The following is a 25,939-nucleotide window of genomic DNA, read 5'->3' as shown; positions in this document are numbered from 1 at the left end:
GAAACCCTAACTTTCTATTGGATGACATTGGTTTTGTGTTTGGCTTGTCATTCCTTTAACATATGGCACTTAGGCTATCTTACCCTCATTATCCTCAAGCAACTTATGTCCCAAACTGTTTTTCTAATGAAACCTAGTAAATAAGAATAACATGAAGAAAAATCCATAGGGATCATTCCAATTCATTATTTATAAACTCTTTTATTTATGCTAAGGCAAATTAATGTACATAACACATGGATGACCTTGAATGCCACTTTGTAATCATTTCAACTGGTTCTGGAAAAATCTGACAAATTTAATTTTCCCTTTTTCCTTTAGTGAGCCTTTCTAAACCCTAGGAACCACTTATTTTTGAAGGGTGCTTGAAATAACACTGCCAGCATAAAAATCTTTCTAGCACCAGTTATGCACAAAATCTTTGTTTCAAATGCATTCTACATCCTCACACAGTATCACATTTCCCACCTTCAATCAGTCATCAAAAGGAAATGTTATCTTTCTGAATGGACACCAAACTGTCTGAATGGAAGAGAGTGGAAATCACTGTGGACGCCTCACAATCACAATAGGAAGCTGGAAGGTGTCAGAGTTACTGTGCATTCCGGAAACTAACAGAAAACCAAGGCCAGTGTTTCAGACGTTCCTAGAAAACCACAACCACCATGGAAGGGCTTGCAGTTAAAATGAGATTACTATTATTAGCACACCACCTTATCTTCCAATATCTTTTAAAACCCCTTTTCTAAAAATACCAATTTGTCTGACGTCTGAGCAAAACTAATATCTGGCGTACCAAAAGAACAGGCTAATTTCATACGGTATGTTCCAGCAAATCACAATTTAAGAGGAAGTAGAATCCGATAATGCATATAAGATTCTGCACCACAATAGTCCTTTGAAGTCTGCCACAACCCCGGAATTTTCCATTTTTATTTAAGTCTTCCCAGTATTGCAGGAGGAAAACAAAGCCTGCTTGAGTTCGTTATAGGCTAAACAATCTATTACATTCCCTTGTAATCAATTTCTAAAATACTTGATAATATAATGTTGTTTCCAAGAAACAACTATTGCTATTGTTAGTCTACAGTTGCAGTAGGTTCAAGATATGGGAAAATGAGGCTTTTACCCTGGTGTGGTTTGCAAACAGGTACAGCCATTAATTTGATTCACAGCTGCTTCACAGAAATAGCCTAACATATCAGACGAAGGGGTTGACAGATCTGATGGTCGTGTAGTTACATTATTACAGCTAGGAATGTTGACAAATGAGATGCGCTACTCTCTCAAGAGAGGCATGAAATAGTTAAAGGTTATCTGTGATAGAGAATAAACTAACTTTCCGCTAGCTGTTCTGAAAGGACCGTGCAAACCAACTGTGGAGATGCCCACAAAATAATGGCTCAAGAAATCTTTGCACACTCTCTCACACAAACTTTATTCCATGTACATAAACTTACATATATACACTCAAACTGGCCAAATGCTGGCAAATATGCCTCTACTTCCCCAAACCCTACACGAGTGGTGTCCAAACATTTTTCAAAGAGGGCCAGATTTGATGAAGTGAAGGGCCGTGAGGGCCGACCAATGGGCTGACTAAAGTTGTTAACTCCAGTGTTGTTGAGCTTTTTTAGGATTAAAGTTGTTGAGGTGTTTTTTTAGGGTTTAAGTTGTTAAGGTTTTTTTTTTTTTTTTAGGATTTTACCCCAGGAAATTAACTGCCACAGGGGCCAGATTGAACCAACCAATGGGCCGGATTAGGCCCCCGAAATGGACTTTGGACATGTCTGCCCTAACTGACACTTAGCTGTGCAGATTCACATTCACTTCTGTAGGCTCATTTCCCCCCTCATGTTTGTTATACAGAGGAATCTTTGCCCCTGGCCCAGGCTCTTGCCATTTCCTCCTCCTCAACATCTCAGCATATTGACAGCCTAACGTGTATTACAATAATATTGCTTTCCATCCCGTTATTATATCCTCTGCTGAACATCATTGACACGGAGCATGTAATTAAAAGCCCCGGGGTGCATTTGTAGTATTCAAGGGAGGTGTGGGTGTTGCTAGGGAACCTGTTTATTTATCGGCATGGAAGGCACAGCAGCTGCTTGTCAGTTAGTGCAGGGCCTTGTAATCAAAGGAGTGCACAAGATGAGGCTGGCATAATGGTTGCTGACGATGCAAAGGTAAATGAAGGCTGTGTATGGGCTGCCCTGCTGGAAATGCTCTGTAGTTTTGACAGGAGAGAAACATTTGGGAGATCTCTCACAGGGAGAGCAACCTAGCCTATTCGCAACCTTGGTTTCATATTCCACAAAGTATCTCTCCTACCCCGAGTGATGAAAGTGGCTTTCTGAAGGAGGGCTGGCAATGGACCCATTAAATACCACTTACATCTCATCAGGCAATAGTCAGGTATTTAGCACATTTCGCATGAACAGTGCCATGCTTAGCTAGCCCCACCTCCAGACATGCTGGCTTGCCTTAACTATCTCTGCATTCAGTGGACCAGGAACCCAATCGTGTGGAAGCCTTCACATATATCTGCAAGCTTTCTTGATGCAGATTTTCATGCCAAATGAGCAGAGAGCAGGGGACAGGACAAGCCAGCATGCTTGATGTCAGCGGTGGGACTAGCTGGCATAGCTCTGATCACAATTTGATCAGTGAGCGGGGAATAGAGAATTCAGCTATTTGCAGAGACTGTTGTCTTCTGTAAGATTTCAGAAGCCAAGTCCTCCCGGAAGCTTTAAAATGCACCTCCCTCTCCATAGCAAATGCAAACACCGTAGCAAATGCAATTGACCTGTACCAGCTTTTGTTTATAATCATCCTGGCATCTAGGACAAAGTGCCTTTAAGCACGCATAGAGTTCCTTCCACTCCGAGATCTTGTTCTCCGGAGGCCTTAGGTATTACAACACCCTACGGAACCTGTGCCAAATACCTAAAGGATTTACTACTCCCTTCCCATCGAAGAGCCTTTATGCTCTTCCCTTCTGCAGTGACTAAAGGCAGATTCTCACACACTCCATATCAAGCCCATTTGTGTGCCTGCAACCAAGAAGTACCAGATTCAATGGAACACATTCTTTTAGATTGTCCTTTATGTAGCAGACCTCGCCAACTGATGCTGAGTAAAATGTTGTACCTCTGGCCCACAACCTCGAGGAGAAATCAAATGAGGTTTCTCCTGGCAGATCGGGACAAAGATACCACTGCTCTAGTAGCTTCCTTTTTAGCCACAATTTTACCCGAAAGAGTTCCCAATGAACCATCCCTTCGGGAAATAGACCGAGCGTAGCAGAATATTTAGTGCACACGGCCATAGTGTGACCCTCTACCCCTTGACAGCTTCAACATTGTCCTTTAATTATCCCAGTGATCTGAAATGTTTTATATTGTGATGCCAATAAAGGTACTTGACTTGACTAGCGTTCCTTCTGCCTAAAGGGAGTTTAAGAAAAGAAAAATATAAGGACAATATTCATTATTGTTGAGAAAAGAGGAGACCATGGGATCTGCTGTCCTCTTTCTCTTGCCCCTGTCTGAAAGGTGGCTTGGGTTGTGATGGACAGGCAGTTGTTTGACCACTGCATATAAAGCTCTGGTTCTGCAATGAGACAGCTGGTTCATCTGCATGACTTCTGGGACATCAACACAGCTGCATGCAAGGTCACCAAATGCACACTGCCACACAGCCCAGGCCATCTCCTTGGTTCTTTTACAGGTGACGCTGTGTGCAGCCACACAGCATGCATTTGGGATGCAAAGCACAGGGTATGGCAGTGCCCTACACAAATGTGCAATCATCATTCCCCAGCTACCTGGCAGTCTAGACCAGGACCACTATGCTGAATCTCTAATGGGCTCGTCTCCTGGTGTTCCTGAATGCCAAAGGCCTTGTTCCTGTTTAGAGATGCTCGCTAAACAGTTGAGAAAATGGACAGCAACAAGCTCACTTGAGAAAGCTGGCAGGCTGGTAATGCCCACTCTTAAATCAGGGAGCATGACCCATGACTCCTGCAGATCTCCAGAAGACGTTCATTCACTCACACACTTGTACTACAGTGGTACCTCGGGTTACAAACGGTTCAGGTTACAGATGCTTCAGGTTACAGACTCCGCTAGGCCAGAAATAGTACCTCAGGTTAAGAACTTTGCTTCAGGGTGAGAACAGAAATTGAGCGGCGGTGGCGTGGCAGCAGCGGGAGGCCCCATTCGCTAAAGTGGTACCTCAGGTTAAGAACAGTTTCAGGTTAAGAACAGACCTCCAGAACGAATTAAGTTCTTAACCCGAGGTACCACAGTATTGCTGTCAGGTGACATCAAAATGCAGTAATAAGTAAGGCTGCTACCAGAGGCACCAGCTTGCAAGGGCAATGGGAGGGGTGTGTGTGATGTCACACACATGGTGTCCGGATGCTGGGAGGAGCTAGGGAAAGAACCAAACCTGGTGGACACGCAGCTTCAAAACCCATTGGCTCATCCTCCACCTCCTCTTGGTGCCATCACTGGCAGGAGACTGCTTCAACCCAAGGAGCTGGCCACTGGAGCTGTGCCGCAGTTGGCTCTTTACTTTTGGGGCATGAGGGGGCCCTACTCTTGAAATATAGACAAGCCCTAAAGGACTCAGCCCCCAGGAGCTGATGCCCCTGGCTGCACACTCATTCTTGGCTACATGGAATATCTGAAAATATTTCCCCATGCTCAGAGTAACAGGCAGCCAGCTGGGGAGGAACTTCAGTTCAATGGTAGAGTAGATGCTTCACTGTCTCACATTTAATCACTGGCACTTCCCAGTAAAGAATCTCAGATCACAGGGCTGGGAAAGACCTTGGAGAGGGCACTGCTAGTTAAACCAGACATAGTGAGCTAGATAGACAACTGCTCTGACTCAGTTATCAGGCATGTTCATCTGCGTTCAGCATTTGACTGGCTTCCCTGCCATACTTTGAACAGTTCTGTTCCATAGCACAGAACTGAGAACAAGCACAACTTCCGGCAAACTTTTCATTCCCCTTTTACTTTGCACATGGAAGGCGAGCTTATTTATTACAATTATTGATGGAACTGCCATTCAGACAGATGGATCAATGGCAACATCTCACTCAATTGCGCTCCACGAAGGAGCTCCTGTGACAAAACCTAAAACGACTGGACCAAAGTTCAACACACCCTATTTTAGATCACAAAATAGACCACTGGGCTTGTCCAGCTTTGTGGGAAAACATTCTTTTTTCCAAAAAGTATTTTAGTTAAGTTGTGCAAGAGCTTCTAGTTAAAACGGCTGCATACAAAAATTCCAAACAACTGATGTGTACAGCAGAAGGCCCTTTTTATAAAAAGCAGTTTTAGCCTGGAATATATATTATATATTTTTTTACTTTAAGCTTTTTGTATAATGTTCATTGGCCAGTTTGCTTCCTGAGTGGAATAGGCTCACTTAACCGGGTAAACTTTAGATGCTTTGAAAAAAACTCATGTAAATAAATCACTGATCCTTTAATATTCTAATGGAGAAAATACATACCATACTATACAGCTATTACACTGTTACAGTACAGCTGTTAATATAATTTTTAGTGTTAACATAATTTTGAGATCTTTGAGATGTGAGGAGACCCCACAGGCCAATCCGTTGTGCATTAAGTGCCACACCACCATAAAATTTATTAGCTATGAGACAAAATAGTTCCAATGGTTTTTATTTCAAACCACTGTTTGGTGTACAAGAATGAGAGATAGCATAACAGATTTCATACAGGTAGAAGTGACCTGTTTCAAGTAGCACCATAGAGGTGGGAGAAATAGATGAAGGCAGAAATTGGTGTACGAATAATTTGGTGAGATTTGGAATTATTCTAGTGGGTGGAGTCTTCCTTCAGGGAGCAAAATTTATTTCTATTTATGCACTGTTTTCAAGTTATTACTATCTTTTTTATATATAATTTTTCTTAAAATTTCTGTTTTACAATTTAGAATACTCATTTAAACATCCTTAAAATATCAATGACTTCCCTTCCTCTCTTTCCATGGTTCATTTTGCATATCATAAATCCCTGCATCTTTTACATAAACTAAACCATTCAGTATTCCATTATTATATCCCATCAAAATTTATTTACACTGTTGAATTTATCTTAAGGCTGCCAATGTTTTCAAGTGTAAACAATTCCCCCCCATATATTCAATAAACATTTCCCAGTCTTCTCTAAATGTATGTTCTTCTTATTCTCTTATTCTATATGTTAAGTCTGCACATATTCCGTCAGCTCAAGTTGCCAGTCTTCTTAGTTGGGACCTTGCTCATTTTCCATTTTTGGACTAACGAAACACGGGCTGCAGTAGTGGCATACATAAATAACCTTTTCTGACACCTGGGAATTTCATTCTGAATTATCCCCAACAGAAAGGATTCTGGTTCTTTTTTTGGAAAGTACTTTTAAACATTTTTTTCAATTCATTATGGATTATTTCCCAATACTCTTTTACCCCTTTTACAGGTCCGCCACATATGAAAGAACATTCCCTCTACCTCTTTGCATCTCCAGCACTTACCTGATTCAGTCTTATATATCTTTGCAAGCCTAACTTAGCAAGTTATTACTGTCCATTTATTATTTCTATCCCACCTTTCTGTCAAGGAGATCAAGATGGCATACATGATTCTCCTGCTTCCCATTTCATCCTCATAAAGAGCTCTGTGAAGTAGATTAGGCTGAGTGATGGTGACTGGACAAAGTCACCCAGTGAGCCTCATGACTCAGTGGAGAATTGAACCCTGGTTTCCCAGGTCCTAGTCCAATACACCCAAATGTCATCTGGATGCTGTGTCAGACAGCAAGATGTCAGCAACGCTGCTTTCCCCTGTCTACCAATAATCCTCCATGGTGATGCAAAACCATTAGTGATTATTTTTATCCAAGCTTCCTTTGAGCTGGTCTCTGGCCCACAGTTAAAGAAAGTACTGTTGTCTCTAGCTGACAGTACCATCAAATGCCACCAACCACATATAGTTTTCAATAGCACGAAAATGCTCAGCTTTTGTTCGTGACATCACAAGTGGTGTGGATGGAGATTTTGACCTTAGAAACCTCTCTCTATCTATACAAAGAGGGTATCTAGGTGACTCATTACACAATATATGGGTCTGTGAGCTGTAGAACAAGGTACAAATTCTTAAGGTATGGGAGTATAAAAACTTAGCAAAATCTGGTAGAAGATGACCAAGCGAAGAAGAGGTAAAAAAATTCCAGAACAGATACATAAGAAAGCCTGTGGAAAACATTTGCTCTCTTTAAAAATACTTCAGTTCATTGGCACATATCCCTTGTTTTGAGAGTTTCTTGACTCTACCTAGTTTCTGTTGAATTGGCCACACAAGCAGAGATTTTGAGAAGCAAATGGTCCAATGCAACAAGCATCTACAAAACAAATAAGGCTCTAGGAGGAAGCACCAAGGTTATGCCACTTTGTGACTCGGGCTATTTCCCCCACATTGCCAAGGATGCTTCACTGTCCGACATCGTGCAAATGTGTCATATAGAACTGGACAGAGAAAATGCATGGAGGTGGTATCAAAGATGACCCGGATTTGGATAATCAGAACATACTGAGGGAGCTTAGTGGTGGGGATCTTACTCCTATGGTATCCTAACATTATTACACTAATTAGTAACCTTCCTACTTAACTGTAAATAACCTTTAAACTGGACAATATTATTATTCTGGAGTTTCAATAAGTTGATAATCCATGGTGTTAAAGATGACCTTAAGTACTTTGTTGCAGTAACTCCGTATGATCATATAGGGCAAGACAATGTGTACAAAGTCTGATTTTATTGTACAGGGTGATTCATAATGAAGTATACAATTTCCATTTACTATAAATGGAAACAGCATGCTTCATTATGAATTACCCTGTATTACATATCTAACATATATTAATTTTATATATTCTGCTTGGCCTGTGTGGCTTCAGATGCCATTGGAAATGACTGGGTGGAGGCTTTGAAGCTTGCATTTAATAGGGAAGGAAATATATTTTTCAACAGCCAGATCCACTTATTCCCTTATTAGATTGAATCCTACCAGACCGCTGACCCGTTTCTTTTTAAATTATTTATTGCCTAGAAACTGTAGTTTTTGGACTGACCCGTTTCTTGAAGTTAAAGCAGCTTAGCCAGATGGAAAAGTTTCCAAGAAGAAAGAAAGGAAGAAACAGCAGTGTGGAGGGTAGAACACCACTTGTCTAAGTCAACCTATAAGTAATAATCATTTTAGCTCCAAGTAAAGTGCACTTTCTGCAAGACTTGAATGCAACAAGTAGGTTCTCATGACATATTGAATTTATACTCTTACGATATGTGCTTGGACAAATATATTACTATTCTAAAGTAAGCTATTATCAATTCTGTTCTTAAATTTGATTATCGGGCATAATAAATCCAAGAAGCTGGGAACATATAGGACTGGTTCGCACCGAACTGTCTCTGCCTTTGCAAGTTGCTCCAATCTTCTCTAGCAAAAAAGTTTCTTATTCAATAGCAGATGTGCATCCACAGTAGAAAACACTGCAGATATTTGAGAAACGTTTGTCCACCTGTTGCGTAACAAGCTCTGTGAATATTTAAGAAAGGTCAATATGAACTTTTGGAAGAATAGTTTGGTAGCTTCTGAAATGCTGTGCTCAGGGGGCAGCAGGCAGAAAGAGATTTATATTCTTTCAAAGCGTGTTATTTTGAGAGCAATTTCCTTCAAGTGCAATACTGTTTAAGTTGGGTCAAATGCTTGGCTACCAACAAATAGGTACCCTTAGGAAGCTAAAACACAAGCAGCATGCTTGGGAAATCAAAGCAGTCCCTTTATTGCTGTGTAAAAACAGGCACAAAAGCCAAACCAACGAAGTTGCTTTCCACAAAAACAGGCAGCAGCAGAATGCGAGGCATTTCACAGTCAGGGGCTGGAGGCATATAAAATTATCTCTGAAGGCAATTTATATCCTGTGATGCATAAATAGAAGGGGGCTCAACTCGCCAATTAGGCATTGTGGCTTGGATACAAAGATCCCTGTGCACGAGCAGAAAGGATTTCTGCACAACTCACATTCTTTACTAAACCTTCTCCCTAATTTTCTCCTATACGCACCCACAAAACCACCCCAGAAGCTCTAATGTTGAGCGTGATGCGAAATGGGGACCTGCAGCTGAGGAATGTGACCTTCCCACGTGCATAAGAAAATGCTTTTTGCTGTTCTTTCTACATTACACATGATGGAGAGCAGCAAATGGTCACAGCTTCCTAATAATAATAATAATAATAATAATAATAATAATAATAATAATACCTCGCCCGTCTGACTGGGTTGTCCCAGCCACTCTGGCTGGCTTCCGACATATATTAAACATAATAAAACATTGCACATTCAAAAGCTTCCCTATACAGGGCTGCCTTCAGATGTCTTCTAAAGATGATAGAATTACTCATCCCCTTGACATCAGATGGGAAGCTGTTCCGCTGACCTGGTCAGTAACCTTACAGTCTATGTGTGAGTTTCCCCTTTATTCTGTTTTACGTTGTGCGTAGTGAACCTTAAGCTCTGCCCAGGTGGAATCTCTCAATGCTTCTTAATGGTGAAACTGAGCTGAATGAAATCAATTTTACATGGAAAAATAAACCAGTGACATAGCCATGACGATGGTTGACAAAGTCTATTAGAGAACTGAAAATTCAACAGCTTTCTGACTTGTTGCATGTACTATGTGCCCGCCATTTTCTTAATACCAGTGCTGTCCTGTCCCTCACTTTCTTTAAAGTTCAGTATTATTAGAATTTCAGTTGTTCTGAAGAGGCTGGGGATGGTGTGTGGTGTCTCTCCACCACTCGCCATGAACATTTCTCTAGTACCCTGCAGCCGCCCTTGGTACCACATGCTTCCTGATTTGAAGAAGGCCCATGAGACAAGTTTACCTCTTAATGGGCTTTTAGCTGAGGCCCAGGAACCTGGGAAAGCCTCAAAGTACAGATCACTGGTGAGGTGATTTGGAGAATGAGAAGAAGGATGCTCATAAACATCCCTTAAAGGTAGAGGTAAAGGTACCCCTGACCGTTAGGTCCAGTTGCGGATGACTCTGGGTTTGCGCGCTCATCTTGCTCTATAGGTGGAGGGAGCTGGCATTTGTCCGCAGACAGTTTTTCTGGGTCATATGGCCAGCATGACTAAGCCGCTTCTGGCAAACCAGAGCAGCACATGGAAATGCCGTTTACTTTCCCGCCGGAGCAGTACCTATTTATCTACTTGAACTTGACGTGCTTTCGAACTGCTAGGTGGGCAGGAGCTGGGACCGAGCAATGGGAGCTCACACCGTCACGGGGATTCGAACTGCCGACCTTCTGATCGGCAAGCCCTAGGCACTGTGGTTTAGACCACAGAGCCACCCACGTCCCTTAAACATCCCTTAGGCACCTCAAAAGTAACACAGGCACAACAGAAAGCTTACATCCCTCCCAGAAGAATTGCACTGACATTTTTCTCTCACCGTTGCTAATTTTCAAATACGTTCCCCCTCCCGTATTAACTGATGGAGAAATGTCAAAAAATGCAGGATAATTTTTTGGGGCACAACGCTAATACCCAAACTGGTTCAGTTATATGAGTAATTTAAGAAAAAGCAAATGCTGTAGAAAGCACAGCATTCATTCCAACAGCAGGAAAAAGTGAAACATATACCAAGCTACTCTTTGATACGAGGAAAATGATTATGGATTATGGCATATTAGTATCCAAACCAAGGAATTCATCCTATATCCAGGCATTAGCAGACTTCAGCTAGCTCCCAGGATTTTCTTACTAGCATTCCATTAAGAGCTCGTGTAACCACAGTGAAATGGATGCTTGAAAACAGGAGCTGCTAAACTTCGTGGGCACGTGGGCATGTTTGCAAACTGGAGAAGCCATTGTGGGCACAACATACGGAAATGTGATATGCTGTGTCTGGCATATTGCCTGTTAAGAACTGCCTAATTCTCACACACGTTTTGTTCCAAAGGCAGAACCTTAAAGAAATATTGTAATAATAATAATAATAATAATAATAATAATAATAATAATAATAATTTATTATTTATACCCCGCCCATCTGGCTGGGCCTCCCCAGCCACTCTGGGCGGCTTCCATAAAAACCAAAAATACAGTAAAATATCACACGTTAAAAACTTCCCTGAACAGGGCTGCCTTAAGATGTCTCCTGAATGTTAGGTAGTTGTTTATCGCTTTGACATCTGCTGGAAGGGTGTTCCACAGGGCGGGCGCCACTACCGAGAAGGCCCTCTGCCTGGTTCCCTGTAGCTTTGCTTCTCTCAATGAGGGAACCGCCAGAAGGCCCTCGGCGCTGGACCTCAGCGTCCGGGCAGACTGATGGGGGTGGAGACGCTCCTTCAGGTATACTGGACCGAGGCCGTTTAGGGCTTTAAAGGTCAACACCAGCACTTTGAATTGTGCTCGGAAACGTACTGGGAGCCAATGCAGGTCTTTCAAGACCGGTGTTATATGGTCTCGGCGGCCGCTCCCAGTCACCAGTCTAGCTGCCGCATTCTGGATTAGTTGTAGTTTCCGAGTCACCTTCAAAGGTAGCCCCACGTAGAGTGCATTGCAGTAGTCCAAGCGGGAGATAACCAGAGCATGCACCACTCTGGCGAGACAGTCCGCAGGCAGATAGGGTCTCAGCCTACGTACCAGATGGAGCTGGTAAACAGCTGCCCTGGACACAGATTTGACCTGTGCCTCCATGGACAGCTGTGAGTCCAAAATGACTCCCAGGCTGCGCACCTGGTCCTTCAGGGGCACAGTTACCCCATTCAGGACCAGGGAATCCTCCACACCTGCCCGCCTCCTGTCCCCCAAAAACAGTACTTCTGTCTTGTCAGGATTCAACCTCAATCTGTTAGCCGCCATCCATCCTCCAACCGCCTCCAGACACTCACACAGGACCTTCACCGCCTTCACTGGTTCTGATTTAAAAGAGAGGTAGAGCTGGGTGTCATCCGCATACTGATGAACACCCAGCCCAAACCTCCTGATGATCTCTCCCAGCGGCCGCATGTAGATGTTGAAAAGCATGGGGGAGAGGACAGAACCCTGAGGCACCCCACAAGTGAGAGCCCAGGGGTCTGAACACTCATCCCCCACCACCACTTTCTGAACACGGCCCAGGAGGAAGGATTGTAAATGATTGTAAAATGATTAAAAGGGCATGATTTTTCACACAGATACTGTACCATACCCTGTTCTGCATCTAATGTTCTCGAAAGTCTTCAGTAATTGTTGTTAATTCTCCTTATTGATGATTTTATCGTTTTATTTTTATATTTTTGTACACAGTCTTGAGGTTTTTGTTTTTAATATTCCAGCAGCGGATAAATTTTATGAAATAACTGAATAAAGTAAGAAACAAACCCTGGAACAATAAACTTAAATGAACAAAACTGCAGAGCCAGCAGTTAAAACAACTGATAAAATAATGTAAAATAACATTAAATATACAATAAATAAAAAATCAACAATAAACCCATGATAGGATGGATTTTGACTGGTGAATCAAAGATGGCAGACAAAACACAGAGAGGATTCCACAGTCTGGGTCTAACCACAGACCACCTGTTTGACCTCTGAAGGTACGGAGTGTAGTCAGAGAAAGGCCTTTGGTGAAGATGATGAATGTTTGTTCAACTTCAGAAGTAAATCTCTTCTGTCCAGTGGGGATTATTCCCTACTTAAGCGTCCCCAGGAATTTTTCATACTGAGCAGTGACGTCTACTATGCAGAGAGAAAGTGTATGTATGGGTAGATCCACAATTTCATAATGCATACAAGTACTGCCAAAACAAACTCTAAGGTCAACGGGTGCTTTCAAGAACCAATAAATAGCAAGTCCAAGTTACACTTTTCTAGCCTTCGGAATCACAGAATACCATCGCAAAGAAGAATTTTCAAATAACCAATCAAACATAGTTGAGACATATGGCTTCAAAGACGGTAGCTTTCCTTTCAATTTAGCACACAAATGGTTTTCATTAGGACGATCCCCTCTCTAGCGTTTTGCTTTCCATCTTTGTTTACTGTTGTAAGACTTATCACTTAAACTTTCTGGAAGGTATATGTCTGTGCTTATATACATGCCACACACATGTGGTTGTTGCCCTGAGCATTTCCAATCTATCCCAATGTCTGTCTAGCTAGTTTTCATTTAGTTACTTTCACCTTTTTCGTTTGTTGACAGGAAAAGGAGATAAGAGAGGCAAGCTTAGCTGGAGGTCTGGACTGATAGAGACACTCTCAGCAGGCTGTATATAAAATTAATACTGTAGGCTTTTCAAGCATTCCCATCTGCATTCTCAAGAGGATTGTTTTTTCTTGACAAACAACAGAGGTCTACAGGGACTTCCTGCCCGAACTATAAAGGGCAGCAAACCAGTTTTAAATTGACTCTCTTCCAGCCTGGAGTTATGTACTTGTTAGGCTGCAAATTTCACAAGACTAAATTCTTGTTACTGGGAATCTATCTATCTATGTCAATAGATTCACGTATCTATCTAACACTAAGAGGGCAGAAAACAAGAGACAGAAAATAAATAACAGGCTCTTGTGGGAAAAAAATGTGAATTGTGAAAGTATAATTCTTTTAATTTTAGGCTTTGCAGAAGAGAATTGGAAGGATTACAGGCAAGCTGATAGAGGGTGACATTTGCTTCAGGGGGAAAGGGAAGCCCTTAATGAAACCCATAAGCCTGGCTTCCAGTGCTTTTAGGAAAACCATGCCCTTCCCTAGGCGTCTAAAGCCAGTATCTAAAGAGGATATCATAAACGATTTGTGGGCTGGGGACTCTTGTCAATAAAGCACTGGCATTAATTGACTTTAAAGCGTTATATAAAATGAGAGCACAGTTAAGCAGCAAGCTAAGAACCATATTTTTCTGTTCACGTGAAATAATAAATGGCAGCTGAATCCCCCCTCCACATCGCATGGGGACGTGGCCAAAGATAGTTGCTAAAACATGGTGTCCCCTTTCAAAGTCAACAAGCTACTGAAGCAAGAACCTCTGTGTTTAGGATGAATTCACCCTATGAACTTCAAACAGAATTCAGAAGGTTTAAGAATATACTTGTTGAAGCAGCTGGTAGATCAGACTGGATGTATATGATAACAGCGAACAAATGCTGGAATCCCCACTGCAATTGGGCATAAAGCGAGGCCATTGAGAATGGCAGCCCCTCTAGGCCAATCCTTTTAAACTAGACTTTTACTATAAATGCAAGGCTTCGTTTTGAAATAAATCACATCACCAAGCTATGACTCTATACATAGGAAGCCCTTTGATTTTCAGTGGGGCTCATCCTGGGCACTCTTCTCACATTACTTTAGTAATCCTGCACTTTTCCACACCACCTTCAAGGTCAGAAGCTTCTGAAGGAGGAGTCCACAGTATCATTCATCCAATGCCATCGCTGCCCAGCGTCCTAGAACTGGGTGACTTTAGCATTAGGGGAAGACACTGTCTGCATGAAAAGTATGAGCTCTGCCTCTGAGCTATAGCCCCTTCTGAAAATCAAGTTATTCCATCTATCTCCTGCACAGTATCTCTCTAGGATTTGCGGACTTTAAAAAATCCAACACCGAGGCAAGACCAACAATTATCCGAAAGGATAGATTACAAATTAGTGACTGCGCATTGCCCTTTGCCAAGAAAATATAATCTGCCAAGGCCCTTCTGACTGAAGACTTGATGAAAACAAGTTGGAGATGGCTGGTGGTGAGAAGATATCATTTCTTTTCTGATAAAGTGAAGACATGGAAAATTTTCTAGGTCACATGCACACCGTATATTTGGGCTTTCCCAAAATAATCTTGGGAACTGTGGTTTGTTAAGGGTAATGGGAATTGTAGCTCTGTGATGTGTAGACAACAGTTCTCATTTTTCTTAGGGGAAACCATGTGCTATAAATATATGGGGCGGATGTGACTTCACTCTCACAGCAGGCCCTACCACATAAAGTTGTTGCAAAGAAAAAAAAAGGAGTGGAACCATGTTCTCTGGGCTCTTTTGAAATAGGAATATAAAGATATAATTCACACACCTGTTCTTTTTTATAGCACTTCGTAAGCAATTTTAGAACACCACTTGAAATGGCCAAATATCCTATTTTTCCCTCAGAAAAATCTCTAGATTAGTTTTATTGTTTTCTAACTCCCACAGCATGATCAACATACTATGAAGAAAAGAAAACCATTGAAAGAGGATGATGGCATGCTATTAATGTTTCACAGAAGGTTCAACCAATAAAAAATTGGGAGTCCACATAGTTTGAACTGCACAGTTTTTCAGGGGAATAATCTGGAAAAAATGATGAACTCCTCATTAACTTTATAATACCCTAGAATGTTGGACTAACAACATTACAGAATGGTAAACTAACAAGCTGCACATATAAAAAACCCACACAATTATGATAATGCCTACTATTGTACAAAAATCCTGCCTCCTAGACGGAAGAAGGCTTCTAAAAAGTCCACTCCGGTTAATCAATTGTGAACACTTTCAGAATAATAAATTGTCACCACCATGTTGTGTGTTTTTAAAATAATGTTGCTGGCTAATTGCAATTAAAAAAGAAAAAAGAAATGTGAATGCTATTAAGCCTCTCATAGTAATTTTAATAGGGGTGGGTTTTTTTTAAGATCTGCCCCTAAAGAAGGGCTGTGCTTTTTGTATTTCAATAAAACTTTTTACATCTTTAACATTCTGCTTTGCATTAGAAAACAGAGGCCAGTAGTTAAATGCTATGGGCATATTAATTGTGCTTTTTTTGGCTACAAAAGTAAGAAATGAAACCTTAAGTGACCTTAACTCACCTATGTAGTTTTACCTTCCCTTACTATTATGTTTGTCCAAGTCACATGTATTTAATATGTCTGCTCTGGTTTTATATGACCTGTAAATTGTGGGGTGGGGGTGGGAAGCCTCTAATTGAACCAAGCATATTACTGTGGCATGCTGTTCCTGTACAACTCATCATAGTAACCTATAGCAAATTCATAGATTTTTCTAAGACTACATGTACGTTCTTCCACATAATGCAAAATTGTTCTGGTATGTGGTTTCTCAGGACTGAATTTGAGACACGCACCATGAAATTAGGCAGAAATTAGACAATAAGGTTACTGAGTGATTAGTACATGGGTACAGTGGTACCTCGGGTTACATATGCTTCAGGTTACATACGCTTCAGGTTAAAGACTCCGCTAACCCAGAAATATTACCTCGGCTTAAGAATTTTGCTTCAGGATGAGAACAGAAATCGTGCTCCGGTGGCGCGGCAGCAGCAGGAGGCCCCATTAGCTAAAGTGGTGCTTCAGGTTAAGAACAGTTTCAGGTTAAGTACAGACCTTCGGAACGAATTAAGTACTTAACCTGAGGTACCACTATATTGTAGTTTTGAACTTTCTGGAATATACTTTGTCAAAGCTGTACTTTTCTGGACCCATCTGGTGATACTAAAACTCAGTAAACCTGGGATAAGATTGCAGATACAGTGGTGCCCCGCAAGACGAATGCCTCGCAAGACGGAAAACTCGCTAGATGAAAGAGTTTTCCGTTTTGGAGGTGCTTCGCAAAACGAATTTCCTACGGGCTTGCTTCGCAAGATGACAATGTCTTGTGAGTTCCTGCTGGTTCTTTTTCCTCCCCCCCCTTTTCTAAGCCGCTAAGCCGCTTATCAGCTGATCCGATCAGCAGATAAGCCGCTAAAAGCAGCTAAAAGCCGCTAATAGCGCTAATCCGATAATCCGTCAATGGGCTTGCTTCGCAAGACGAGAAAACCGCTAGACGAAGAGAATCACAGAACGGATTCTTTTCGTCTTGCGAGGCACCACTGTAGAAGTGAACCCAGCCAGTGGCGTAGCGTGGGGGGTGCAGGGAGGGCCGGAGGCACCGGGCGCAACATCTGGGGGTTAGGGTTAGGGGGCGCAAATCCACGGGTTAGGGGGCGCAAATTACTTGCCTTGCCCCGGGTGCTGACAACCCACGCTACGCCACTGAACCCAGGTACTCCACTTCGTAATCTTGTTCCAGGTCTGTCTGTTTATTTGTTTACTTAGCCTCTCAGATCCATCTTTTGGAGTTGGGTCACTCCAGAGCTGATTCATGAAAACACCCAAAAGTACTTCTCATAAACAAGCCTTCACTGGAATCCAGCTTCAGAGTGACAGCGTGGTACAGCAGTTAGACTGCAATGCAGGGTAAGGATTGAGGAAACCCTCAGCAGTGAAGCTCACCAGGTGACCTTAGGCCTTTCACCGTCTCTCAGCCTGACTTGCCTATAGGGTTTCATGAGGATAAAAAGAGGAAGAAGACCAAAACCCACATACAGCAAATAAACTTTGCCTAGGAACCAAAGAACTACTCGAAGTTTCTGCATGCCCAAGGGAGCTTGTGTCCCCCTCCCCCCCAACTGCATCCTTGTGTGGCACAATGGAAGCTTTTAAAACTCACAAGACTTTCAAGAGCAGTTGATACAGGCTGAGAATCCAGGGATGAGGGGAGCAAATGACATTTGGCAGCATTTTCTCCTCTCCACTGCCATGTCCCACCCCTCGGCGGGGCTAATACTTCTCACCTCTACTGTAATGATTAGGGTGCTGCAGCAGGACCAAGGAGATCTGGGTTCAAATGCAAGCTCTGTTGCAACTTTGGACTACTCATTGTGAAAGTCTGGAAGCTAACGCGGTAGCTGGAGGTGGAGGGAGAAGGCTATGGAATGGGATGAAAAGGATTTCCAGGAAAGAAAACCTCTCTGCCTGTGATCCATCCCATTGTCATTTACCCTAGACCATGGGTAGGCAAACTAAGGCCCGGGGGCTGGATCCGGCCCAATCGCCTTCTAAATGCGGCCCGCGGATGGTCGGGGAATCAGCGTGTTTTTACATGAGTAGAATGTGTCCTTTTATTTAAACTGCATCTCTGGGTTATTTGTGGGGCATAGGAATTCGTTCATATTTTCCCCCCAAAATATAGTCCAGCCCCACACAAGGTCTGAGGGACAGTGGATCAGCCTGAAAAGAGTTTGCTGGCCCCTATCTTAGACCTTACATTCACACAATTCTCTTCTGCGGTTAATCCACAGAAGGGACATGTTAGAGTGCATCAAGGAGGCAGAATCAAGCCCCCACTTTTTAAAGGCTGATCTCCAAGACAACCTGGAACCAAATACCCTCAGGCTTGGGTACCTAAAGCAGTTCCTTCAATACTTGTTCTCAGGCTGGGATCTGAGGAAATGGGCAACTAGTTTCACATGAGGGAGTGGGCTTTCAAACAGCAGCTTTCCCCCTCAAGCCGTTGGGCATCATGAAGGAGTGTATGAGGATCTGCTGTTTAAAGAAAAGTCAAAAATTCCAACGCACATTCCCAGGACCTTCTAAATTCCAGCCTAATTATCTCCAAGTCACTCAGTATTTTCAGGCTTAAATTTTTATGACTCCCACCAGCCGTCTGCATCGTGTACTTCAGCATTCACTTTTCTGTAAATGGTGGCACTTAGTTGGCAAAAATGAAGAGTTGCGCATACAACAATCATTTCTGCCAAGAACACAAAATGCATATATATGGAAAACTCAGTCCTCATAAATGTGAGGTTTTAGTTATTCCTCACCGATGTGGAATTATAAATCACATGGATGAGCAACTAAAATGTCTCAAGAAAAGCACAACCCATTTGTTAGTCTGGTGCCTGACTTGTTCTTTGAAACAGACGTAAACAAGAAGGTTCAAGGAGAGTCTTCATTTCAGACAGGAACTGGCAAATCCATTCTTATTTTTAAAAATGATTAATAATGTACTTCCAACTGGTGTTCAAGGAATGGTATGCACTCAATCTAAACTGTATGTTTCCTTTTATTTCCTTGCAACTGTAAGCAGTCCAGTCCCCATTCCCCTGAAAGTGTCAAGATGATGTCTTTTGAGAGAAGGTGAGTGGCATATACCGTATTTTTTGCACCATAACACTCACTTTTTTCCTCCTAAAAAGTAAGGGGAAATGTCTGTGCGTGTTATGGAGGGAATGCCTACGGGTGGCATGCCTACGGATTTTCCTCCTCTAAAAACTACGTGCATGTTATGGTCGGGTGCGTGTTATAGAGCGGAAAATACGGTAATTCTCTAAAGACATCAACTCAACACTTTCAGGGGAATGGGGACCGGACTGCTTACAGTTGCAAGGAAATAAAAGGAAACATGCAGTTTAGACTGAGTACATACAGTTTTGATTGAGCAACCATAAAGCACACAAGTCCACGCCATCTATTTCCCTCAGGTTAGGCAAGGCCCAGAGAAATAGCTGGCGAATCTTTGGAATTGGGGATGAACTCCCCCAGTCACTGTCACCTCTCCCAGTTCACCTGGAAGTAACAAAGTACAAGAGACCCATCCTACTTGAGTCTACAAGGCAACTTCCACAGGCCAATAAATTACCGTTAAGCAAAACTGGGGTGGTGAACAATTGGTAAGCTTTGTAGAGCCAGTGTGGTGTAGTGGTTAAGAGCGGTAGTCACGTAATCTGGGAAACCGGGTTCGTGTCTCCGCTCCTCCACATGCAGCTGCTGGGTGACCTTGGGCCAGTCACACTTCTGTGAAGTCTCTCAGCCCCACTCACCTCACAGAGTGTTTGTTGTGGGGGAGGAAGGGAAAGGAGAATGTTAGCCGCTTTGAGACTCCTGAAGGGGAGTGAAAGGCGGGATATCAAATCCAAACTCTTCTTCTTCTTCTTCTAAATGACAAAATGCAGGGTCTTCAGATGGAAAGTTGTAACTAGCTGTTTAAATTAAGCTCAGATATCAACTACGATATCTGGGTTTCAGAGAAGAAAAAGTGATTATATATGATCTTCTGGCATCCAGGGAAATGAATTTAGCACTAAAAAGGACTTATTAGGATGGACTGCGTGCTTAAGAGTAAGTCCCAAGAACCAATTTAATCAAAATAAAAGCCATGCAATTCAGAGATTTATAGCAAAAAAACTTATACTGTACATCATTGCAGCATACCCTGGCATTAGAATAAGACGATACATAAAGAACAGTTTCCTATTTAGAGGAGCTCAAAGGAGATAATGGCAACATGGGAAGGAAGAGAGAAGAAAAGGTCATGGCCCACAAATATCGTCAGGAGATACAATTAAGCATAATATTTCCCATTAGGAATTAGACTTTACTGAATAACTAGCTTGAGCTGGGAATTGAATGGTGAGAGATGAGAGTGCTTCTAGCCAGTGGCGTAGCGTGGGCTGTCAGCACCCGGGGCAAGGCAAGTAATTTGCACCCCCTAACCCGTGGATTTGCTCTCCCTAACCCTAACCCCCAGATGTTGCGCCCGGTGCGGCCGGCCCCCCTGCACCCCCCACGCTATGCCACTGCTTCTAGCTGCTGAGAACTTGGCTGGGGGCAAGAGAGACCTTAAAACATCTCTCAGAAATCATAAAATGGTGTTTGTGTGGGGATCAGTTTTCAGAGACTTTCAGGTCTAAGCAAAGTCACTGTACTTGCTAATCCATAATACAAAAAAAGGATTTTTATTCCTTTTTAATAAAAAGCTTAATTAAAGCCTTGGACTATGGGGTTGGCGAGATCTGCTAAACAGTTATTATGCCGACGTGCCCGGAGAGCCTTTCGAAACAGTTGTTATTTTGGCATCCCTAGAAGGAAGACGTCGTTTCTCACCCTTGCTTTTTATGTTTTGTTTGTCTAAAAGTTGAGCAACAATGTGCAAACAGCATTGTTACAGCATACCAGACTTCTTGTCTAATCCCTAACAATGAAAGTGTAAGATGCTCTTAAACATTTGAACTCTCGGTTCAGGAAGGTGACTAAACTCCTAAGCCTTTGTCTAAGCTGCTCTGATATCTAAATAAAATTCCCACTGTTGCTAACACCAGCACAGGGCCACCAGAGGTGACAATGGGTGGAAGCAACCGTATATCAAAAGTCAGTTACTAAACTTCTCAAAGTGTGTGAGCAATGCACTCTTCCCAGTGACACACAGGTGAATATATACCTGTACATTTGCAACTCTATCCCCACACTGAGCACCAGCACCTGACCAAACCCTTCTTTACCACCTGCTGCCTCATGTATTAACTGTAAAAGAGCCTAAGCTTCTGAAACACAGGTTACTTATTGTTTCATTAAATTGATGATGCTTGTCTTGCATCCATAATCTGTGCACTTACAGGCACACACACGAGATTAAAGATGTTTCCCCTTCCGTGGAGATATTGAATTTCTGGAGACCAAAGAATTCTGGAAAGCTCTAGTTCAGGCTGAGGCATAAGCACATTTTTTAAATATATATATATATCAAAGAGAAAGGGACCCCAACGAATTGGAAGTCCAACATTTTCTCAATAAGGGGCGGTTGTGACAAAACAGTGACAGTGGTGTTTACCAGGCAGAGATATGGGAGCATAGAGACAGATGGGAAGTGTAACAAATTTCTCCCTTTCTCACTCGACACCAGCTTGTTGCTTACAACTCTGGGTGGGTGGTGACTAGTTTTCACTGGATGGTTACTGTGAAGGTGGAATGGATTAGAATACCTGGCTAGTTAACTGCTGACAAGTCCCAGGGCCATATGAAATGCCCCTTTCATATCCCCCCCGTCTCTGCATTGACTACAGGCAGTTACTATTAGCAGGGCCAGTCGAATACATTTTGTTGCTTGAGGTAAAGACAAAATGGTGGCCCACTTTCTACATACAGGCATAGCTGTCAAGCGTCCCTTATTTGGAGGGACAGTCCCTTATCCCAGCGCCATGTCCCGCTGTTGTCCCTTATTGATGGATATCCCTTAAATTTCCCCGGTTTCAAAGGAAGCAGCTCCTCTCCCTCCCTCCCAGGGAGGAGGGAGGCTCCAACTGTGTTGCTTGGCTGCCTGGCCAGCCCCCCTCCGGCCTTCTCTCACCAGCCTTGGCCCCTGGGAGCCCCTCCCCGCCGGGACTGGCGGGAGCCTCGGGCCCTTCCGCCACCATCCTCCTCGTGGCCGCCGAACTGAGCGTCTCTGCCAGGGGCCTCCCCTCTGCCCATCACCGCCGCTCCCGCTCCCACTAGGCCGTACTGCAGTTCAGAGAGAGGAGGAAGAGGAGGAGACGGAGGCACGGGCAGGTGATCCAAGGGTTACAAGGGAAGGACCGCAAGCGCTTCTCCCATAGATTTGTAGTGGTAGACTAGCATAGATGGTCTGATTTGCGGGTTTACTTCGGGCGCTATTTCCCCCCCCCTTCCTCCCGCCCCACCTGATGGAATTGAGAGCTGCAGATGGAGCACGAGGGAAAAAGATACAGAACTGCAGCAGCATCTTCGTAGCTTGGACTTCGTTTTGCGCGAAAAGTGGTTGCTGCTTGTAGTTATTTAATTGCAGTGTTTCATCGGCTGGCGTCTTGAGCAGCAACCCCTGGAAACGAAGGGCTTAAAAACCGGCGCTGCTCTCCAAAATTAACTGGTCCCTATTAACTGGTTGACTAAAATCCCTTATTTTGGCTGCTGGTCCCTTATTTTCAAGGCTGCTGGTCCCTTATTTTCAAATCTGTAAGTTGACAGCTATGCATATAGGACTCAACTGGACTGGTAGCTGCATATTACCTCATCACTGGTAACAAGACCACATCCACCTAAAACAACAGGCTGTCAATGGGTGTGCAAGGGGGCCTTGGGAACAGTGCGGGCCTGTAGTTGTCTTGCACACACCAGCACCTGCTGCCTGAGTGGACTGGCTTCCCATTCCCAATGGCAGAGCTGGCGCAAGCATCTCCAGATGCTAATCTCTGATTTGTAAGAGGCTTCCCCATATTTTTTTTTGCCTGTTAAACTCTCTCGCCCCCACTCCCACGAAACGGAGGGGAAACATCTGTAATTTAAGAAATGCTTAGCAATCTCTCCGGAATCGTGTTTATAAATAAACAAAACAGCACATGGACATAAAACCTTCTTCTTCTTCTTCCGACATGCAGCTCGAAAGCTACATTCAGGATAACATGAAAAAAGAAATGGTGGAGATCCAGCAGAATGCAGTGCAGAACCAGACGGCAGTCATGATTGAAATAGGCACAAATCTGCTAAATCAAACCGCTGAACAGACCCGCAAATTAACAGATGTTGAAGCACATGTAAGTACCAGTCGTTCAAGCTGAAGTTGAACTCAAAGGACTCGTGTGCCCTATATTGTATGCTTTAAGTCAGACTGGGCAATATTTGGTTTCCAACATTGTGATGTATCACAATGTCTGAACTAAGGATAGAACTATGTAGAGACATTGGCTGGCTTCAGATTTTCTCCTAACATTATGATTTTTGCAAGGCAAACAAACATCATGATTTGCGATACATTGCCAGGTCAAAAATTATGAAACCGATATCACGATATGGATTTCAAACCAGTTTGGGATGATATTATCACCCAGCCCTACTAATCAGTCAATTAAAACTTACACTAGTAGACTGCACAGTATAAATCATAGCTCCAACGCTTGACAGCACCACAAAAAACCTGATCTTAGTCACAAATCTTTGTGGATCTTTGTGTTTTTCACATAATAACAAAACAACCAACTAATCATAGAACACATTTCAGGACACAGGGGAGACCTACGAATTGTTGAGGGGATCTCTTATATAAATTATGAGGATCCATAAGGATCTATGGTTCTGTGAGGGGAAACTGGTCTCCTTGCAGCTCCCAGCACCTAGAATTCTTTGAGGGAAGCTATGACTGTTTAACATAGTATGATACTGCTTTAAAAGTATACTGCAGACGGAGGCTTGCTGTTTACATAGCACTCTAATTTGCAAAGTGTTTCAAGAAGGTTAATGTTATTCCTATTCACCAGCACAGTGGGACATGGTGGCGCTGTGGGTTAAACCACAGAGCCTAGGACTTTCCAATCAGAAGGTCGGCGGTTAGAATCCCCGTGACGGGGGGAGCTCCCATTGTTCGGTCCCAGCTCCTGCCAACCTAGCAGTTTGAAAGCACGTCAAAGTACAAGTAGATAAATAGGTACCGCTCCGGTGGGAAGGTAAACGGCGTTTCTGTGTGCTGCTCTGGTTCGCCAGAAGCGGCTTAGTCATGCTGGCCACATGACCCGGAAGCTGTACGCCGGCTCCCTCGGCCAATAAAGCGAAATGAGCACCGCAACCCCAAAGTCAGTCACGACTGGACCTAATGGTCAGGGGTCCCTTTACCTTTTACCTTTATGACTGGTTAACATGGTATGATACTGCTTTAAAAGTATACTGCAGATGGAGGCTTGCTGTTTACATAGCACTCTAATTTGCAAAGTGTTTCAAGAAGGTTAATGTTATTCCTATTCACCAGCACAGTGGTCAAACTAATGTTTGAAACCGAGAAGTTCTGATCCGAACTAGCATCAAAATTCAGAGCTGAGTCCAATTTGCAGCACTCAGGCTGCAAAAACTTGGAGTGACCTAAGTTATGCACCCCTTATGCAAGGCATAGTCTGCAATGGAACTTGGATAAGCCTGAGCATTTCAATGGTTATAATTTAGTTGCAGGATAAATCAAAAGATTGAACTGAGTGGGAGAAAGGTTAGGGAGTAACAGGAAGCTACAAAGAAAAATAAATTGTCACATTTTTTTCAAGTTGTTGTTCAAGTCCCAAATCAGTTGTGGGGAACAGAGACATTCCCATACTCAGATTGGAACAACAACAAAAATTGCTCTTCATTTTAGATTTCAAGTCAGATCTCATCCAAAAATATGGTTATTATGGAGTAACCGCAAACTATTATATTCACAGAAAAAACAATATAGATGTTTTGAAAAAATAAATTCATTTCAGAACTCCTTACATTCTTAGAATAAGCTAAGTAAGCTTTTCGAGTGGAGCTTGTGTATAGTTACAGTTATTTTCCAGACTTTTAAACTAAAGTGAAGGGTGGCTGGGGAGGAAAACCTAGTGTTAGCACATAGCGATTGGTTAGTATAAAAACCAAAAGTATTCTATACAGGACCAAAAACAAGGTGAGAAAATTCTGGAATGCACCAGTTCAGATTCACGGTGTGGGGTTATATTTTCAAAAGATCTTCCAACGTAGTAGTTCACCATATGTGGTAAACTAAGTACACCAGGGAAAGGGTTCTGCTACACAATGACTCTCAGATCACTACTATATTTGCACTGTAATGTTGCTTCCTATAAAGACGGAAACACTTCAATCTCTACTTCAGAACAATACTAAATCAACCCCGCTTTATTCCATTTTTCATGTCCAAAGTGGTCCAAGGTCAAAAGTGTGAGTAGCAGAGTCAATGAAACATTTGTTTGACTGCTTCCGAAAAGTCATGTGAATCAGTTTCAAACCATGTGCAATGTCATACTACTGCAAACTTATATGTCTGAAGGATGCTTTTATAGTCAGCATTAGCTTAGAAGCTGAATATTTGTGCTGGTGACTGGGATCGTACTGGGTTTAATTAACAACGTAAGAGGATTAAGTAAATAACTACTCTTTCAAAGACGCTAGTTCTGGCCACAGTGATCCATGCTCTGGTTATCTCCCAAATGGTTTACTACAATGTGTTATTTGTGGAGTTGCTCTTGGAGACAGTTCTCAGAAGCTTCAGGAGCCTCAGTTAGAATAGATTGCCGGAATATTGACTAGTGCGGCCTAATTTACCCATATCACAGCAGTTTTAACAGAACTAGCTGTCAGTTTATTTTTGGGCCCAATTGAAGGTGTTGGTTCCTACTTTAAAATTCAAAATGGTATGGGGCCCAAATTTCAGGAGCGTGTGTGTGTGTTTCATTTCAACCTGTTGCTGCTCTTTAAGATAGTCTACAGAAGCCCTTCCTATGTTCCTCTTTCACCAGAGGGACA

At 42.8% G+C, this 25,939-nt stretch overlaps 2 protein-coding genes across 2 annotated transcripts in view; one reads left to right on the top strand and one right to left on the bottom strand.

Annotated features, from left to right (window-relative positions):
* MCPH1 (microcephalin 1) overlaps positions 1–25,939 on the bottom strand; it is a 108,112-nt gene that overhangs the window by 37,168 nt on the left and 45,005 nt on the right. The window lies entirely within an intron of this gene.
* ANGPT2 (angiopoietin 2) overlaps positions 1–25,939 on the top strand; it is a 47,376-nt gene that overhangs the window by 2,913 nt on the left and 18,524 nt on the right. The window contains exon 2 of the mRNA XM_082215588.1: positions 23,056–23,211. Coding sequence (XP_082071714.1) covers positions 23,056–23,211 — 156 coding nt within the window. The remainder of the gene's footprint in view (positions 1–23,055; positions 23,212–25,939) is intronic.

Source organism: Podarcis vaucheri, assembly GCF_965113315.1.
Source record: "Podarcis vaucheri genome assembly, chromosome: 3".
NCBI classification, from domain to species: Eukaryota; Metazoa; Chordata; class Lepidosauria; order Squamata; family Lacertidae; genus Podarcis; species Podarcis vaucheri.
This window is presented reverse-complemented; position numbering and strand designations above follow the sequence as displayed.